At 37.5% G+C, this 18,004-nt stretch overlaps 1 protein-coding gene across 8 annotated transcripts in view; it reads right to left on the minus strand.

Annotated features, from left to right (window-relative positions):
• The window catches only part of PPP2R5C (protein phosphatase 2 regulatory subunit B'gamma), an 83,963-nt gene that overhangs the window by 36,136 nt on the left and 29,823 nt on the right, over positions 1-18,004 (minus strand). For 2 of the 8 annotated variants that reach the window (XM_075151080.1, XM_075151081.1), the window contains exon 2: positions 16,457-16,580. The exons of the other annotated variants lie outside the window; for them this stretch is intronic. In XM_075151080.1, the coding sequence (XP_075007181.1) occupies positions 16,457-16,550 (94 nt within the window). In that variant the 5' untranslated portion in view covers positions 16,551-16,580. The remainder of the gene's footprint in view (positions 1-16,456; positions 16,581-18,004) is intronic. 8 annotated transcript variants of the gene reach the window in all.

Genomic DNA, 18,004 nt, shown 5'->3' on the forward strand with positions numbered 1-18,004 from the left:
TGGAAGCATCACGTATGTCTTCAGCTGTTCTTACTGTGAGTTAAAGGTAAATGAGCTCACTGCAAACGAACTGTTCATATTGGTAACTGTCCTCCCTCCGTCCTTGCTTTCTTCTCAGCCAGGATGTGGCATCATTCTGCACCCAGGACAGACTATGGCATCCTCAGAAACCACCATTTTTTTAAAGGTACAGCATAGCTAAAGAATTAAAACACAGTTATATTCTAACAAATCAAGGTTTTTCCTGACTTCATATTAAAACAAATTTTGTCTGGTTTAAGAAAATTAGAAATAGAAAAAGTAAAAATAAATCAGAAAACACTGAAGTTCAGTTCTTAAGTGCCTGAACATATGTTCAATATTGCATGATGTATGAATATTTTTGCATTGTAGGACTGTAGAGAACTGATTGTTCTCTGGATAACATTTTTTATGTTCCCTCAAATATAAAGATAACATTTTTAGTTTTGTACTATAATTGTGGCATCACTGGGCATTGACGATTGATCCATCCCCTATCTTTTTCACAGAAGCCCATTTTTCTACAACCACCGTGTAATTTAACAGTTCCTGAATGGAAGACAAAAGGCAAGGCAGGGTAAGTAGGTGACCCAGAGATGTCACACTAAACAGCTGTTTTCTAGTACAGATTGGAATTGAAATAAAGCTAGAAGTTTAAAGTTTTTAGGTCATGTCCTGACAGGAAGAAGAGCTGATACAACTTCTACCACAAAACACGTTTTGTGGTCAGTAAAACTCACTACGTTACATCATTTTGAAAGCAGAAAACAACAGACATGGGTGATAATTTGCAGAAAATATATACAGAAGATAAATTTTATCTCAGTCGTGTGAGCACTTTCTTGCTCATATATAAAGGCTCAGCAGAGGTACCAGTTTTGCTCGGCTGACAGCTCACCATTTCATTAAAAGAAAAATAGCTCTTTTTCTTTAAAACTGTCAGATACCCATAGCTACCACACTATGTACACACACACCAGTAAAAAACAGTTCCTCTAATTTTAAATGAGCAGCTAGATTTTTTCACACAGAAACATAGAGGTTTAAGTCAAAGAATACACAGCCCACCATACAGAGGAGAAGGAGCATGTGCAAAAACAAGGTAACTAAAAATCACATGCTAAAAGTAACTGCTTCCTTAAGACACCGGTGCAGAGCAAAAGTCTGAGCGTATAAGGTGACTCCTGCTTGCAAGTAGACAATACATCTTATGAAACATGTCTGCAAACCTACTGAAGGGCTAGGGTTTTTAATGATACGGAAAAACAACATTTAACTGTGAACTAGGGTGCTATCCAGAACGTAACATCAAGTATATTGATAACATGGTCCCTTCTGCTGGACAAAAGCAAGTATTAGTGTATTACACATTCGATGTCCATTGGAAAAGCAAGCAGCATTAAAGCTTTAGTGAAGCTTTGTAATTCACACTATGTAGCTGTACTTCAACACAGGGAGTCCAATATCTTGCAATGTTTTCTTAGACATTTCAGTTGATAATACCATGGCAGCATTTTTTTTCAAAGAACAAGCAGAGTTCAGTACCTCGAGTAAGAGAAATGGGAACTACCAGACATGAAGGCAGAGGTACTGCAAAGCATGGGAAAAAGGACATAAACTGTCAAAATGTGGATTTACCAGAATTAGCACTTTTTCCAGAACTAGCGATCAAGTCCTTAAAAAGAAAAGAACATAAGACAATCACAGAAAACTAGAAAGAAGATTACAAAAGCTTGTCTAACATTTGAAAAAATTCCATTTAAAATATTTACCTTATTTTGAAATGGTTAAATTACTATCCTAATCCCAAGCAAAGAGTACTTTTCTGGGCTACAGAACTTAATTTTTCTTGCATTTCTATTATTTGACAGACTCATTACAGTTTTCACTGATTTTATTGAAATCACGATGACAATAATTAACACTACCTAGAGATGACACTCTCCCAGCTAACAGTATTCTATCCTAATACATAATATTAGAAATAAGGGGGTGGCCCAGGGAAGAAATCTTCCAACTCATGCATGGAAAAGTTTAACTAAAGCTATTACTTCTAGCAGTACTTAAAAATAAACTCGAGGAATACATGAAAGTACTATAATTATATACAATATGCAATACATTTTATACTATAACTATCAACCGTGGTAGTGGGAGTTCGGCTGCAGATAACTCAAAGCAGGCAAGATACTGTTGTATGCATACATTGGACTAGAAAATATATAAAACATACTGCTGTTTCTATTGTTTTATTTGGAACATTATTGATCCTTTTCTTTGCCAAAAGAAATGCTTAAAACAAGAAAAATGACCACAGCAATCAAAGCCACAGGAACACTCATGGAAAAACAGAGTGGTGGTATTAGACTCAAGAGAGCATGATATATAAGCATATATATGATATATATAGAAGAGGAACAAACTTCGGCTCCTTATCTCACTAATGAAGATAAAGGGATGCACGTGTAAATTAAGTGTCACAAAAGAATGCAGGCTTACTCCAAAGGAGCTGTAAGTTTGAGGTCCTTCTCTAATTACCATGTATTATACCCGTAAACATTCCTACAGAGTAGTTCTCAACAATTTTTTTTTTTTAAACACTTAACACATTTCCTGTCAGAAACAGGACACTGAAGATTAGATGGACTTTCAGCCTGATCTACAACAACAAAGCCTAGGATTCCCAAACAACTCCTGATCAATAATTAAAAGTTTTTTTTTTTGGTACTTAGAGCTTCCGTAAGGATTACAAGAAAACACTTACTATTCCAACCAGTTATTATCATAGTAAAGTTGTTTTGTTCAAGGCCAGTTAGAAGGTGAGCTGAGAATGGTAGGTGGATGCACAAGGGAAGTTCCCAATCTCAAGCAGTACTCGTACAGTAGACTGAAACTTCCAAAGCGTGACCCTTGTCTGCATCAGCTGCCTTTACGCAGCACCATGATGCTCAGTAGCGGTCCAGGCATTCAGGAGAGGGGAAAAATGAGAACTAAGTGCAATTACTGGCTCTGTTCACTTCTTTGCTTTCAAGGAACTGAGCTGCTGCCAGAAATACCTTTTGGCTGTTCTTCAGATAGCATAAATTTGTAATTGGAAATTACAAAGTGGAAATTTTCATTTCCCTGCATTTGGAGAAACTGCACTGTTCCTAACTGCTGCTGTTTCACATTCAGTAATGTGCCTGAAAAAGACTGGCACCCAAAATATGAGAACTAATTCCCTATAGATGGACAGAAAATAAGGTTTAAAACCGATGCTTAAAATCATACATACATGGCACATTTTCTACCTAAATTCAGAAGCAAGCTGCATTTTATGTTATTTTCAAGTAGTTCAAATTTTTGGACATTCAGATACTCCAGTGGTTTTATTTAAAGAAGCTTTATTTCCAGCAAACAAGTCCTGGTTAGTAGTGAACATTCAAGCTTTATGTTTTCAATAAAGCAATAGCACTGATATTGCTTCTATGCTGATCTGCTGTCTGGATCTAGCCATAACTCCCCTTAAGATAAAAAAGTTATTTCACCTATGACAGCTTGTGTACGAAACTAGTCTTAATCACGATACAGAAGTGGGGAGGGGGGAGGCAGGAGCAAGATGTTGTAATTCATTAAGTAGAAAGGCATACAACATTTAAAATATTCAGTTTCTACATAAAGAAATCTTTTGGCTAAATTTTCATTCAAATGAGCAGCTTTTCATTCGATTATGAGTCTTCTAAAGCAATATATTTTTCCAATTAATGGAAAAAAAATTAAAGGCTGTTAAAATCAAATGAGCCATTACCAGACTAATTAAACAGCAACAGCAAAAAAAAAAAACCCACCACCCAAAAAGACCCACAGCTTAAGAGAGCCTGAAAGGAATAAGCAGCACATGTTTGTCAGTCCTGGAGTGAAGCTCAAAACAGCTTCACAACACTAATCCCCTCTGAAAGCTGCAGTCATTGGGGAATCCAGTGCTGAAGGCTATTGCTGGTGGCAGCTATCTCCTAACTACAAGATTACATTGTGGTTTTGAGAATAGAGAAACTAAGTAATGACATTTAACTGTCAAAGATTTAAGATGGGGAATTTTAAGGACTGACTGATAACGAAGTAGAAAAAAAGCCTGCTGTCTTTTTATACTATTTGGCATATTTTTTACGTACTAAACAATCTGAGGCACTGAAATTACTTCCAATAACATCTTTTCCAGGTGTACATCATAAGTCTAACGATGATAAAAGTAGATCAACAGTGAATAATCTGTGCACCTAATTAATGATTTTTCAAAAGAAGACCAACACCACCCTGCACCTAAGCTCCTGCTTTACAAAGAGTTTTATCAAAAGTCAACTATTTTCTTAGAAACCATGTGAAATTTTTAAAATCCTTGAGAATATATTTGTAATAATATTTAAGAGAAATAAGGATTTTTAGACTATATTAAAATGTTTAAAAATAGAAAGTAAAGAGTAAAAGTGGTAACTGTATAAATACTTGAAAGGCAATGTACCATAAAGAGGAAAACAGGAATGCTTATACAGGAAATGACAAGTGAAACAAGCCGAAAAGGGCTTTAGCTAATGAAATAAAAATTCCACCTGAAAATTAGGGAGAAAAATGACAGGGAGGATAATCAAATAGACAACGGAAGAAAAAACTGTCTTAACAAGGGAAGAGAGAAACCAAACAGATAAAGAACTGTCAGTAGAGCTTTTTGGCATACATACAGTTAATATGACAGCAGAACCCATTTTTAAACACAAAGCACATACTAGAAACCTAAGAGAAAAATCCTCAATTTCCTAGCCATTATGGTGTACTTGAATCCATTCTCACAGCATAAAACCAAACTTATTATGCAGCATCTTCAATTGCGTTTGAAAACTTTAAAATTGTTTTAAAATACGTATAACAATCTCTCTGAAAAAATGAAGCACTACTGTGGTGAGACAATCTTCAGTTACATTACTGAACATAATTCTGGTCTAATTCAGAAGACGATTTATATTAATTAAATTGAAGAAACCCATGAGCCACTGAATAAACGCTGCCACTTCGGACACTTGGTTGAAATAAGTATCAGCTAATCAAGCCTAACCATCTGCTGTAAGCAGAAGTGCTATTTCCTGAAACACACCCAAACTCCATACACCAACCCGTAACTCTAGTCAGATAACACGCATGAGTCTGAGTAACTTGCCAATCAATGTTACCTGTCACACATCTATGACAAATACCATTCAAAGAACAATCAACTGCCAAAATGCAAAGTAACTCAGTCACTTCCTCAGAGCGTATCAGTCTGCTTCTTCCTCTCCTCACTCCCCGTACATATGCTAAACCCTGGGGGTTACTGCTTGCTTTCTACTGGAGGCTTCTGAATGACAAAATAAGTGAATTTGATGATGACATTTAAAATAATTATTAACATATCACAAGAATCCATTGAAGAATGGATTTGCTTAGGAAGAGATGACATACTAGATTAGAAAGCATGAAGAAAAGCCCTCCATGGTTTTCTACAAACTCAAGTGTTTGCAACCTAAACCAAACGCACAGCGCCCACAGAACTCTGGTTAAGTTACAAGCACAACTGCATGCACGTTCCAGTTTGCCTGAAGCTAACATTTATTTTTAAATTAGCAAACGCTTCCATAACCTTTCCTTGATGACAACACTAAATCAGCTTTCTAAATTCTCCATTCTCTTCAAAACTAGAAGTAGGATGGGGAATATGGTAAGTCTTTTTGAGAAGTCTATTCATAGGGAGAGCTTTAACAGTCCAGGTAACTCTTAGCCAAAACGCAAACTGAGGCCCTGAATGGTTGATTGACAACTAAAATCATCCCTAATTGCCATACAGCATTAAAAATTCCAGCAGTCATTACAAGATATGCAAAAAGTATCACCAAATACCACCAGGACTTTTTTGTGGTTTTCTTGAGAACAATTTCATAATAAATTTTAATAGACAGTAAGCCCCATCCTGTGTGCATGGGTTTTTGTTCATGTGTGGGGGTTTTTTGGGAGAGGAAGGGGTGTTTGGTTGTTGTTGTTGTTTTTTTTTATTCCCTGAAACATCCTACTTTCCAATCCAGTGCATAGTTTTCCTCATTTTTTGGCATAAGCATTACTTCATTAGTCCCATATGCCTGTGAAATTTAGGCACCTTGTGTGATGTGACATAGGTAAAAGAAATGGTCAAGCATGATAGCAACAATGTTTTGGGAAGAAGAAAAAGAAACCGTTTTAGAACTAGGTCAGTAATTTGCTTAGCAGCCAATGCCGGCTATGTCAAATGCTAACAACAATTACTTCAAATGCCAACAGCAATTACCAGAAGTTCCCTGCTAGGAAATAAAAATTACATTTCAGCAAGAAAAGTTCTGAATCAAATATAGTTGAAAGCCAATTATGCCCATTTCAAAATGAACTAAAATATGTGCTTTCAACATAATCATATTTTAAGAAGATTAAAGATATAATATACCTGCACGTTTTGTCAGGAATGAAGTCCTTAGGAATCTTCCATTTAACTAAAGAATCATTCCTGCTCAATCCAACATTATTTTCCTCATATCATATCTGACTGAAAACATGCACATTTCCTTTAAACAGATGTCTTCAGTCTCACAAAGGAATTCTAGTAAGAACAGAAACTGTACCTATTAGCAACAGTGTCCCTGCTTAGCTGCCAGAAAAGCTGACATTCTGGTGATAATTTGCATCAAATTTCCACCCCTCTCACACAGCAGAAAGAGTGGAGAATCTCATTACTTAATACATTTAAATTGGAGCCTCCGACAAATCTGTAAATTTACAGGGCACAAACATGTTGCTTGGCTTTATTAGATAAGAATCCAAGACTGACCCACCACTGCATGTCCAGAAACCCTGGACATGTTCAGACAACTCACTCCCAGTGCATTTCCCCAAATATTAATTATTTTATTTACAATTTTCTTTTTAAACAGAAGATTTAGATGTGCAATAAAAGCAATTTAGTTTAATTTCTTCCATTTAAAAATAAGCTTTAGGATTCTTTACCCCTTAAGCTACATAAATGAATACTGAGTTTCCAGTAAGAGGGAGTGAGAAAAGTTACACAGTGAAGTATGCCCAGAATTTTACTTCAGAGAGGATGTGTTTATTCTGATTCAAAGGTCAATAAGATCTTAATTTCCTACTAGGACAAGAACAATGCAGAATTTTTTAGAGCACGCAAATAACTTTAACAGACACTCCTCAAAAAATACCTGTGCATGAATTTTTGGATTTTAAGATACTTTATATAGAAGATTAGATGTAACAGGAGCAAAAGATATAAAAACATTTTGGGAATAGTTTAGAAGAAAGATTCTAGTGTTAAGACTAGTCACAGTTTGTTTGGAAAATATTTTTGAAGAAAAACTTATTACACCCAAAGGACAGACAACATACTTTTTCCTTAAATTATTTATGGGATTTTCAAGCTTTGATCAATTTTGTTCAAGTTTTCTTTCCAACGTGGCTTGAATGAACACAGGATACCTTTGAAACACCACTGACATTGTTATGCTTTCACTTTAAATACAAAAGCAATATGAGAATTTGGTTCTAGAGGCTCTGTGAAGACACACAGCTGGTAGCTTTAATCCAAAAATGCAAATTAAAAACCTTCCATAGAACTCCTCAAAATGAAAAAGTGTTTCAACTCAGTAGACTGCTACAAACAACTAGAAAAGTCCCAAATGAATAATTTTTTACTTCGTTTTTACATCTTTTACATTTCATGTATCATTTTTTCTTTGTGTAACTTACAAAGAAAACACTTACTTTCATAAAATTCAGATCCTTATCAGTAACAAGAGCAATTATGAAAATTGACATAAAACTGTCACTTCCACTACTGATAACAATCCAGAGGCAGACCCCACCCCTAATTTTAACTGCCTTTGAAATAGAAAACTTAATTGGCAAATTATAGCAGAAAGAACATTGCATGATTTGTATGTGCATTAAGTGGAATTGATTAAAAGAGGTGCAGATGTGGCTTTAAAATATCACACTCAGAGCATCATTTAACTGTTTTATCATTTGAGACACAAGCGTGCAGGCAGAAGCCAAGCACTGGCTCTGTTAGGCTGACAAGACTGTACTTCCGCTGGCATAGGACGTCTTATCTTGAGCATAAAGGTTAGAATGTAAAAGCCACTGCCACCAGTGGAACATCTTGCCTGCATACGATGTAAGTATTTCTGTATCTATTAAATATTGCTGGTGCTCACTTAATCTATGTGGTTTACAATGCAGTTTCAGTAGCTAACAGTGTTTGATAGCACATGGAGAGAATTAGCTGGCTCTGCAGAAGTTGAAATTAATTATTAAAAGCTTTGAACAGAAATGGGAATAAATTTTTCCTCAGAAACAGATGACACCGAATTTTAATCTTAAAATGTATTTCATAGCAACACTCACAAACCAGAAGATTTTTGATGTATGAATAAAAATTGAGGAAAATATGCACTTATGCCAATATAATTTTGCTTCCTTGAAAGGGCACGCAAATTACACCATGAGTCAGTAAATGTAACTTAAAAATTCCAGCTGACTACCTTCCTATAATTTCACGGAATTTTCAGCTCAACAAAAAGTCCCCTCCGGAGACATTTCACAGTCACACCCTTAGAGATTTTAAGTGCAGTGTGAACACTTAACATCTTCATGGCTTCCAGCAGCAGAACTTAAACATACACTCTTCATACGGGCAAAGAATCTATACAAAGGTAAAAATAACCCAAAGTGAAGTAAGAAGAATGACAGAGCATGCAGAGTAAAAGCAGTAACAAGGTAAAGTACATCCTCTGATACGGTGATGCACAGTAAGTGAAGAGTTAATAAGCATGTCACCATGTTAAATGCAGCAGAAGTGATAACTAAGCAACCTCCTTTAAATCTGCTCTTGGTCAAGTATTAAAAACACTTCCCATGAGTTGCTTCAGTATATACCATTAAAAAACTATCAGTCTATGTGTACTGTGGCTGTGTACTGTGGCTATGTCTGGATGTCCTTCGAAAAAATCTAGCAAAACCGCACAAGAGGCAATACAATAACAGTCATTTGTACCAATATCAGTCCTTTGACAAATCAGATTATTATCTAATACTAATTGACAAATCTCTTCAGTAAACATTTCACAATCCTACAGATACGAGAGGCCTAGGTTCATTAAGAATAGAACTGCTGCTTGTTCTTGAGGAAGATGGTCTTTTTTCTCCTTTTTTGAAGCAACTTTTAGAAAGGAACAGTGCATGGGTTTCAAAGCTAACAATTCAGTGTACAACTGATGAAGCAATGTTAAAGAGCAGGAGTGGCTGAGAACTTGCTATAAGCATATAAGAAACTTTTGGCAAGACGGACTATGCGCTCCAGGAGTCAAGCTGATTATCAATGGAGTCTGGGTAGCTTGGTACGAAGGCACAGATATCAGCCCAAACATGCAGCTGGTTCTCAACCCTTCAAATTATAATTGGCTCATACAGGAGAAAAGGGAAGAACAAGCATTTTAACTTCCTTTAAATCTCAGCTAAGGTTTATCCATTTGATCCAAACCCAACAACAACTATGACCCACAAGCAGGACAGAAGATGTGTGCTGGCCATGGGAAAACCCATTTATTGGATTAGCAGGGGTGAAAAAAAGTTTTGAAGGTCTTTTGCACAGGAATATTTCCACAAAAGTAAAAACAAACCTGCAGTTTTACAAGCAGCTGTAATTTTAAAATTTAAATTCACTGAAAGAGAATTAGCACGATTCATCATTGTGATGGAAGCATCTCTGAAGAAAGTGATGATGATGTCTACTCTATGTACCTTTCTTCCCAGGAAGATTTTACTCACTTCTCACAACAAAGAGTCACTGTACCTTAAATGTTTACTAAATTTAAATGTGTTGAAGGATTAAAGGAAATTAATATTTAAACAAACATACATGCTCAGACCAGTTAAATTCATCATCCTTAAAAATACACACTTATGTGGAAAATGCAAGATGTGCATAAAGGTGAAGATTATCATTACACAGAAAATACAGAAGGAATAAAACAGATTCATTTTCCACCGCAGTATACACTAGCAGCAAAAAACTAGTAGCATGAAAGGTGACTTTTTGAGATTTTTAGGCATGCTTTCATAATCAGCATAGGCCAGTTTCAGACTATAACAAAACATTAATACCCAAAAAAGGCAAAATGAGCACATGTAAAGGAAATTATCCTTGAAATTTATCAAGTTCTTGGAAAGTATTAGAAAGTTGGTAAATGACAATTATTCCTGGATTTTTAGACTTTTAACGTAATGTTTTTATAATGCAGGAAGATTACCAGAAACACGTTGTAAGGATCTGTGGCAGAAATTACACTGTTTAACATTTTCATAAACACCACAGAAGATGAATAGTGAGGTCACACAGTTTGTTAATGCAGTATTCATTGACAGTTTAAAGCTTGTTAAAAAGAGCTACAGAAAAATCTCACGATACTGAGCAAATGAATTCAATCTATTAGATCTTTCCAAAAGCTGATAAATGTAAAGAGGTGGGGGTGAAATAGCTGACTGTGTACATTTATGAGTTCTAGCTTACCAAGAAGATACTTTCTAGAGTTACAGATGTTCTGTAAAAAACACATACCTGCCACAATTTTTTTTTATTACTGCTGAGCTGCTAACAGAATATTAAGAAATGAACAAAACATCCTTCTAGCGTGCCAATATTTTTAATACTGCATGCGGTTCCAGTCACCCATCTTTAAGAGTTCTCAAAACCATGGTAAGAATCATTTAATACACCGTAACACCAAAAATTAAGAGTTAACACAGAGGTAAACGTACTACTAATAGGCACGCTGGCACCAAACATATTAAAAATATTACAATATCACTTCTAATGTACTTTTTTAAATTCAAAGAGCAATATTGTTATTGTAAACTATCTTTTTTTTTTTTCTTCTTCTTTTCCCTCAGTTACTAAGGCAGACTTTTTAAGTGACAGTAAGGCCAGTCATTTTTTGGTCCCACATGCCACGAAGAATGACAGAATCATAGAATAATTTTCACCAGAAAGGACCGTCTCATTTCTGCTAGCCTAATCCCCCACTCAAAGCAGGGTAAACTAGATAAAGACGGCTCATAGCATTGTCCAGTCAAGTTTTAAGTATCTACAAGCACAAAGATTTCACAGCCCCTTTTGGAACCTTGTTCCAGTGTTTAACCACTTTTATGGTGAAAATTTTTTCTCCCTGTATATAATTGCAATCTCCTGCTGTGTTGCAACTCATATTGGTTACTTCTCACTCAATCACTGTGGACCTCTGAGAAGAGCCTGGCTCTGTCCTGTATGCCCTCTCATCAGTTAGTTGAAGACAACATCTCCCCTTAGCCTTCCCTTCCTCAGGCCAAACAAACCCAGTTCTTTCAGCCTCCTTTTGTACATCATGAGATTAATGGTTACTGTTCTGCATACTGAATTTGGTCTGTACTACTTCTGAAGTATAAGCTTTGGCCTCTGCTTCCCATTTAATTACAAAATGGATAATTTCTTTTTTTTTTTTTTTCCTGTTTTTAGCTCAGAAACAATTCCTGCAAAGCAAGAGCCTTCATGATTTTTAGCAAGTATGGTTAGACAAAAGTATCTCCAGGTCAATTATTTTTCAAGAAAAAGAAACACATGCTGGGTTCTTTCTAAAATGAAAGTGCCGAGCTTTTCTCCTTTAAGAAATAAATTGCATACTTCAGGTTTAAATGCAATATGCAGCTCACTTAAAAGTTGTTTCCTATGTTTACACATTGCCAAATGGATCTTGATCTTTCATAGCCAAGTATGAAAATATAAAGTAAGTGGAAATGCAATAGATAGATAGCACTTGGTTGCTTTAAAAACCTGACAGTACTTCATGGTGATCAGGTAACCTTTCAGCTCCAGATCAAAGGTGGCCCAAGCTCAGGGAAAACACCACCAACAGGTGCTTGATGCTATGCTAGTACTTAACCCAACCCAAGCAATCTCATCAACAAGAATGCAAATTTCTATCTAAATAGTCAGATATTTACACCACAAAAACATTAGCATTGATATTTTTAGCGATACCCAGTAGAAAAGCACTATGTGAAGATGGAATATGAACCACCTTCCATGATCCCTTACTCAAGATCAATACACACGAGAAGCACATAGAAAGAATGGACAAAGTTAACATCACTTACTTCTTCTTTGAAAAAAGTCAAACCATCTTTCACAAAATCTGAAATAACTTAAATAATGACAAAGTCGAATCTGTCACAAAAAATTTGCTGCTCTCTAGGGCAGAGAAGGATGGACAATGAGATATTTGAAACAGGTTATGGCCTACAGGAAGCAGCAGTTTGAGTTGACACAGTATCAGGGTGTTCTCACCCTCCTTCCCACACAACTTCAGTATGTCTTGCAAAACATCTTGAAAATCGGTTTTGAAAAGCATGGACATTACCAATCCCAGCCAGTCAGCAACTAGGCCACTAAAGTAACTTTGATATTCTGCTGATTTTGCCATTGCAGATCAGAGCATAATTTTACCAATATTTTGTTCAAAACCAGAAGGGCTCCATAAGGAGAAAGACGCATCTTGAAAACACCATCCAGCTCTGCTTCTCTCCTTGTTGCAAAAATCTTAAATTCATAATACCCAATAACCCTCTTCTCTGTGCTGTCCTAATGGCATCTTCATAGCTAGTGACCCGTCTATGCACGAAGATCCTAAAGGAGTTCTCCATGCAGATATCCCACAAGCAGTGGCTTTGGCTACACCATTTGTTTCACAGCCAGCTACAAGCTCAAGTCTCTATCCAGGATCACAAACCACAGCAGTCAGTCATTCCATGGCCACAATGGCTGCTCAAACTGGAATTGTAATTTTCTTGGAAGCTTTGGATCGTTTCAATACAAGGTAAGTTTTCAGTTCACCATGATAACCAGTGACAAGCAGCTCAGCTGACCATTATGCACTATCTTTGTACTCTAGAAAGATCAACGCAGCAGTAGCATAACTCAGATCTCCTGGAAAGCCTGTTGTGGGTGGAATGACCACGGGCTCACTACCTCAGCAGGCCAAACACTCTCACTGAGCCAGTGCTTTCAGCACAAGCAAATAGCACGCAGTAATGGCTCCACGCCACTTGCATTCAGTGTGGATTAGGCTCTTTTGGTGCTCGGTGTTTTCCAACACCAGGTCCAAAGTCATCTTCTGCAGACCTGATTTCTACACATTGGTCTTGAACAACTGCCAACAGTCTACGGTTGTGACAAAGGGCATAGTCTCACAGTACCTGAATGAGGAAAGAAGAGCAGGTGTACTGACAGTGACCAGGGTCAGCCAACAGTCCAGTGGTTGTTGAACAAGTCCACAGTGAAGAGGCACACCAAGCCAGGTAGTCAACACATCAGGATCCAGATCAGCAAGGTACGTGGCTGGACAACCACATAGCTGCAACCTAGGTGAGGCAACGACCACAGCCAAAGGCCTGAGCTTAAAGACAACTCCTGAGTGAAAGGGGAACCCCGACAAGACTTCTCACAGCTCTTTCCACAGCAGTCTGACTCAAGATTACATGGCTGCACCATATCCAAGATGACCTTGAGCACTGGCAGCTAAATGAACTGCTGGAGGATGGGGTACATGGGGCCCTGACACCTCCTATCCTACAAACACCTACTGCTCCTCCTTATTGGTCATGGTGCAGATCCCAGTGACAGCAACAGCAGTCAATAAAATTTTGACACCCTTATTTCCTATTCACAAGACTCATAACATCATTTTTAAAACCCACCTGCATCTGCTTTTCCAATTGTGTTTTGGCAAAGCTGTAAGTAGCCCAGACAATAAAGCTGTCCGCAGTTCAGGAGGGGGAGGAAGAAGGGGAACAAGCTCCCATTCCATGCCAAATCAGAAGATTTCCTTTTTATTCTGCAGACATTACACACTCCATATGATCCAGGTACAGAAAGTGCTTTAGAATTTAGAAAAGCAAGATTGTAATTTTTATTTTCAAGGAAGTCCTGATAGCGTAGACCACACAGCTTCACAGATTTTTTTAAAAATAAGATTAAGGCCAAATATGGTAGCTACAATATAAGGGTAAAATAAAATATAATACACCATCTCAAAATTTTAGTTTAAAGATTATATGAAATTGGTGATAAAGTAGTATCTTCTCTATTACAACAGACTAGATCTACTAGAAACAACTGAGGAGCTTGTGCCCCCCCACTTTTGACATTGAAGTTTTAGCTCCTACAGCTGCAAAGAGGAGTACTTCTACTAGAAATTCAATCCTATACTGCAACAGATGATGTAAAAAGACAACTGTAAAAGTAGTATGGATTGGGACAAACAGTAAACATTTGTCATTAGGCTTCAGAGTTACCAGTTCATTTTTACTGCTATTAATTTTGCATGTATTGTTCTGACAGGCTTCATTTTGGAGGCAGATCAGTACTGGTAACATCAGAGCAGCTAGTGAGATGAGGTACACACAAAAAAACCAAAGCAAATTCTATATACATAGATGTATGGAAGAGATGCTTTTCCCCTCCCAGCATCAAAAAACTCCTCTGGGCTATAATACCAAAGACCAATCTAATTTCCTACCACCTGAAAAATGCAAAACAATCTCCCAGTTATTCCTTAATTGCTTACGAGAAAGTCCACTCTGATCACCCATTTAAAAAAAAGAAAACAAACACACACACACACCACACACAACCAAACCACAAAACCCCTTAAACGCTACTTTACTACTGTATTATCCAGTGCACCAAAAGTGTAGGTCTTAGGAAAGTAAATTTCAGAACAGTTTCTTAAAATCTGTTGTTTCCTCAATTATGTATTTGATTGGAGCAACAGCAGGGATAATAAATTCATGACAAAACCCTTGTTACCGTATTGAGACAAAGGATTATTATAACATTTCATGATTCTGATTCCAGTCTTGGTTTGTTTCCCTGACCTGCACCTTTAAAAGATGGTGCTTCTCCCCTTCCAAACAGCAGCATCTATCAGAGAATTAAGGTGATTTGCGCAGAGTGAAAAGCGAAGGCCTGTCTACAGGTCAGGCAGTTGCATTTATATTCCCTTGACAACAAGCACTGTCCCTATTCTAACTCAAGGGATTTTTATCGCATTTCCCCCCCACTCACAAACTAAAATTAGAGTTTAAAGTCTTCTGGAATACATCCAGTCCCATTTCAGACAGAGAAGGATATGGCTCTTTTAAAAGATAAAGAGAAATCATGATTTCTTAATACATGAAGACCAGTGCTACTGCTTAAAGGAGCAGGCTTCTGAACAGATGAGGTTTTGTAAACTTTCAAAGCAAAATTTTTTCTGTGTATGCAATATTAATGAAAAAAAACCTCTTTTCAGTACTAACATCTAGCCTACCCCAGTGAAAGCTGAGAAGCAAAGGTAATTGAGAACGGCATCAGCTGTGTTTCTTGCATATAAATGCCATTGTTCAAGGTGTGCTGATCCCAGGTAACACATGTTCTGCTTTCATAAAAAGTTCTAAACCAAAACCACCTTAAGGAAGACATTAAAAAAAAGCGCTTTGGTTTGTTAACAGCCAGCTAGAAAACTACACAAAAAAACCCCTATAGCAATGCCAAATTTTACTAACTGCAAAAATACAGAACAAGAGATACATATTCAGTATTATGCAAAAGTGTCATACCAACATGTATTTTCCCAATGAATTATATAAAATGTAGATTCATAATGCACTAATTCTATAAACCCAAAAGAACATATGCTGTGAAGAAATTTAACATTCAAAACTGCACAAAGCGATAGGCACATAAGAGCTTGCTTGTTAAAGCTGAACCGCATCTCTTCTAGGAAATGCTTTCTGAATACATAAAGGATATTTTCATAATAAATGTCATATCTCTCCCCCCCCCCCCTTCCTCCCCAACAACACTCCCAATTCTTTCACAAGCTGCAGTGGATTTTAAAGGAGATCTATCTGAGTAATTCACACAAAAAAAGGCTTTGAAGCACACCAAATGTTTGCCCTTATTCTATAGAAACTGTATAGCCATAACTTGGCTCTTCCCTCCCCCCACTCAGTACCTTTCTGGGGTAGTGACTTCACATCCTTTGACATCAGCACAGCTTGAAAGGGGGATGGGAGAGTTACGGCAGAAAGCAGTAAAACCTGCTTTTAACTGTGTATGCAATGCCTCTCCGAATTCTTAAATCTTCCCAAAACGCATTTAATAGAACCCGGGTTTCGATCGCCCCCGGTTTTATTGCAGCTGTAACAAACCGAAAGGGACTGGGCTACAAAGGACTTCCTGCTCCCCTTATCGAGCACCACAATAGCCCTTTATTAGCTCGTCGGAGGGTCGCGATTCACTCGCACACGCACAATAACTCACCTCTAATATGCAAAAGGGCCACGGGCTGGAACGGCCCATTGGAATTGGCTGCGTCAACCACCATCCTGCTGCCGGCTCTGTTACATGTCAACATCTAGGCTCCAGCAGGCAAGGCAATGTATTCCTTAAGGCAAGAAACCAGCCTCCATTTTAGTTTAAAAAAAGACAGAAACTGAAGCGCTCTGCAGCTGGAGGGAACTGGCTAGTTAGTGATGTCAGCGGGCGGGAGGAGCCCCATTGGCTAACGGCAGCAACTTAAAATGACACTGAAGAGGCCGCGAATGAGCAGAGGCTGGTGCGGGGCTGTCACTGCGCCCTGCGCTGCTGCGCCGGCCCCGGCCCCGCCGCCAGCCCCGCGCCTCCCTCCCGCCGCGGCGGGCCGGGCCCCGGCAGAAGCGGGGCTTGGCAAACCGCAGCCTGAGGAGGGGACGCGCCTCTTGCGTTTGTGTTTTTTAAAGCAGGATGATCTTGCTGCTGCTCTAGTGTTTCCCCCCCAGATAACATTCAGTGCGCACCTGCTGGAAAGAGTACATGCATTTTTTTTTTCCTCTTTCCTGAAAAAGCCAAAATCTTAATCTTTCCTTCAGTAAGGTGGCCAAGAATTACCAAACTGCAGTTCAACTTAACCACTGGAAAAACATAGCATTAAGAGAAACATCTACAACTTTAGCTTTCAAGAGCCATATTAAAAGGTGATTCACACTAAAAATTATTAATAGTAGTGATTTATAAATATAAAACCTTACAAGCATTCCCATGAAGTATTTTATGACTCGTTTCTAATATGTATGTTACAAATAAAAAGATATACATATTCAGGAAATAAAAACCTCGTGTTTCATGCTCATCTGAATACGTCTTTCAGTCTAGAAATGGACCTATCTTAAGTTTAATGTAATGTTGGTAAACTTGGATATTGCAAAATTCATGTTTTTCTCTCTAGAAAGTTCAGTAATTAAAAGTAACTTTTTAAAACTAACGTCTTGCAGCAGTAAGAACCAATATATAGACATACGGAAACAGTTTTGCTGCATAATCCCAGAAATACGAAAAAGCACAGCGTAACAATTTCTAAACTTTTTAGGCAAATTACTTAAGGTATTTAGAACAAAACTGTAAGCAACAGTCTTCATCACATGAGACTTGCACATTTATTTTTACAATGAGCTATTTGAAGGACCATTTTGTCTCCTAGGTACTGCACTTCTGGGAGCGATGGTCAGAGAAACAGGCAATGTTATACTCGTACCATCTCCAAGTCTGCGCTTCTCCCCAAATACTATTTGCACCAGTATGTCATCTTTAAATATTTAGGTTACTTGGTCTACGACACTGTCCTAACTTATATCTGCTCAAAAAAGGAGTACATCAAAAAAGGAGGAAGAGACACTTCAATTAGGTAATTTGCTGATGAAAATTTGGAAAAAAAACCAAATTATAGGGCATACGCATACCTGGTTAGAAAAATTATATTGCACTACAATAATACACTGTCAAAGGTGAGTTAGAGCTGTACAGAACATTATTGAATTGGATGAAGGGAAAAGA

Source organism: Calonectris borealis, chromosome 5, assembly GCF_964195595.1.
Source record: "Calonectris borealis chromosome 5, bCalBor7.hap1.2, whole genome shotgun sequence".
NCBI lineage: Eukaryota > Metazoa > Chordata > Aves > Procellariiformes > Procellariidae > Calonectris > Calonectris borealis.